The sequence below is a fragment of the Gekko japonicus genome, unplaced genomic scaffold (assembly GCF_001447785.1).
Source record: "Gekko japonicus isolate JY-2015 unplaced genomic scaffold, Gekko_japonicus_V1.1 scaffold3106, whole genome shotgun sequence".
NCBI classification, from domain to species: Eukaryota; Metazoa; Chordata; class Lepidosauria; order Squamata; family Gekkonidae; genus Gekko; species Gekko japonicus.
Genome location: NW_015173231.1, coordinates 42,977 through 45,663, shown reverse-complemented (window position 1 = coordinate 45,663; position 2,687 = coordinate 42,977). Strand labels below are relative to the sequence as shown.

Here is a 2,687-nt window from a genome sequence, read left to right as displayed (position 1 = left end):
CTTTCCTTCCCTATATAAGGATTATCACTTTCTCTCTCTTCCCCCCAACTCTCTCTGCCAAAGAAGCCAGAAGTATAAGAGAGACTACAGTGGAGACAGACAATGGCATTGTGTCCAAAGAGAGGCTGGAGAGTTCCTCAAGAGGATCCCAAGAGCATATTTCCTTCCCAAATGAGCTGGCTAAGAGTGAGTATCCTTCACAGTTATGTCAAGGGAACAGGCAAGGAATAGCCATGGGGGATTTCTGATTCACTTCTGAACAACATTTGTTTTGGTACAATCATACAGCCCGCTGGGTAAGGAGGGTGGAAGGTCTTCTGGGGGGCCTGAAATCTAGAGGGTCAGAAACTCCTCCTGGGCAAGAGCTCAGCTGTAGCATTTGAGGGGATGAAGTATCCTTAAATACTAAATACTCTGAGGAGAGGGGAGGGGGGTTAAGATCAGTCAAGCTGGATGAGGCCAAAGGGCCATCATTCCTTTCCTACGTTCACACAGATGCCTTTGGACCTTACCAGGCCTCCCAGGTGCTAACAGGATCTCTGTATTTATTCCAGCAGAGGACGATCAGAGGAATGAGGAGGGTGAGGAACTTATTCAGCAAATGCCAGACAGAGTTCAAAATGAACACTTAAAAGATAACGTCAGGAAACGAGGCAGACCTAAGAGAAAAAAAGACGGCCGTATGGTTGACAATCGAGATGGAAGAAAGCGTAATGTACATTTTTCAAAGTACAGGATACTGAAGGCAGGTAAATCCATTCAGTGTGGAAAGTACATCAGAAATAGATCACATCTCTTTGTGCACCAAACAATACACAGAGGGGAGAAACCTTTTGAATGCTCAGAGTGTGGAAAGAGATTCAGTAGAAGTGGCTATCTTCAAGTTCACCGAAGAACTCACACAGGGGAGAAACCTTTTGAATGCTCAGAGTGTGGAAAGAGATTCAGTAGAAGTGGCTATCTTCAAGTTCACCGAAGAACTCACACAGGGGAGAAACCTTTTGAATGCTCAGAGTGTGGAAAGAGATTCAGTAGAAGTGGCTATCTTCAAGTTCACCGAAGAACTCACACAGGGGAGAAACCTTTTGAATGCTCAGAGTGTGGAAAGAGATTCAGTAGAAGTGGCTATCTTCAAGTTCACCGAAGAACTCACACAGGGGAGAAACCTTTTGAATGCTCAGAGTGTGGAAAGAGATTCAGTAGAAGTGGCTATCTTCAAGTTCACCGAAGAACTCACACAGGGGAGAAACCTTTTGAATGCTCAGAGTGTGGAAAGAGATTCAGTAGAAGTGGCTATCTTCAAGTTCACCGAAGAACTCACACAGGGGAGAAACCTTTTGAATGCTCAGAGTGTGGAAAGAGATTCAGTAGAAGTGGCTATCTTCAAGTTCACCGAAGAACTCACACAGGGGAGAAACCTTTTGAATGCTCAGAGTGTGGAAAGAGATTCAGTAGAAGTGGCTATCTTCAAGTTCACCGAAGAACTCACACAGGGGAGAAACCTTTTGAATGCTCAGAGTGTGGAAAGAGATTCAGTAGAAGTGGCTATCTTCAAGTTCACCGAAGAACTCACACAGGGGAGAAACCTTTTGAATGCTCAGAGTGTGGAAAGAGATTCAGTAGAAGTGGCTATCTTCAAGTTCACCGAAGAACTCACACAGGGGAGAAACCTTTTGAATGCTCAGAGTGTGGAAAGAGATTCAGTAGAAGTGGCTATCTTCAAGTTCACCGAAGAACTCACACAGGGGAGAAACCTTTTGAATGCTCAGAGTGTGGAAAGAGATTCAGTAGAAGTGGCTATCTTCAAGTTCACCGAAGAACTCACACAGGGGAGAAACCTTTTGAATGCTCAGAGTGTGGAAAGAGATTCAGTAGAAGTGGCTATCTTCAAGTTCACCGAAGAACTCACACAGGGGAGAAACCTTTTGAATGCTCAGAGTGTGGAAAGAGATTCAGTAGAAGTGGCTATCTTCAAGTTCACCGAAGAACTCACACAGGGGAGAAACCTTTTGAATGCTCAGAGTGTGGAAAGAGATTCAGTAGAAGTGGCTATCTTCAAGTTCACCGAAGAACTCACACAGGGGAGAAACCTTTTGAATGCTCAGAGTGTGGAAAGAGATTCAGTAGAAGTGGCTATCTTCAAGTTCACCGAAGAACTCACACAGGGGAGAAACCTTTTGAATGCTCAGAGTGTGGAAAGAGATTCAGTAGAAGTGGCTATCTTCAAGTTCACCGAAGAACTCACACAGGGGAGAAACCTTTTGAATGCTCAGAGTGTGGAAAGAGATTCAGTAGAAGTGGCTATCTTCAAGTTCACCGAAGAACTCACACAGGGGAGAAACCTTTTGAATGCTCAGAGTGTGGAAAGAGATTCAGTAGAAGTGGCTATCTTCAAGTGCACCGAAGAACCCACACAGGGGAGAAACCTTTTGAATGCTTAGAGTCTGGAAAGTGATGCAAGTTGTGTGGCAATGTTCAACAGGATGTGACAAACCATACAGGGGAGAAACCTTTTGAATGCTCAGATTGTGGAAAGAGATTCAGTAGAAGTGGCTATTTTCAAGTGCACCAAAGAACCCACACAGGGGAGAAACCTTTTGAATGTTCAGAGTGTGGAAAGAGATTCAGTGTAAGTGGCCATCTTCAACAGCATCTGACAACCCAGTTTGGTGTAGTGGTTAAGTGCG

General features: G+C 44.5%; 1 protein-coding gene across 1 annotated transcript; it reads left to right on the top strand.

Moving 5' to 3' along the window:
- The first annotated feature begins 682 nt into the window (after positions 1 to 682).
- On the top strand, positions 683 to 2,455 carry LOC107120107 (zinc finger protein 658B-like). The gene has a single exon (XM_015422752.1). It carries the CDS (start codon positions 683 to 685, stop codon positions 2,453 to 2,455), a length of 1,773 nt encoding a protein of 590 aa, XP_015278238.1.
- The last annotated feature ends 232 nt before the right edge of the window (positions 2,456 to 2,687 follow it).

Bases quoted from the DNA above. Each gene is read 5' to 3' on its own strand.
- LOC107120107 (XM_015422752.1), top strand. From the start codon at position 683: ATGGTTGACAATCGAGATGGAAGAAAGCGTAATGTACATTTTTCAAAG.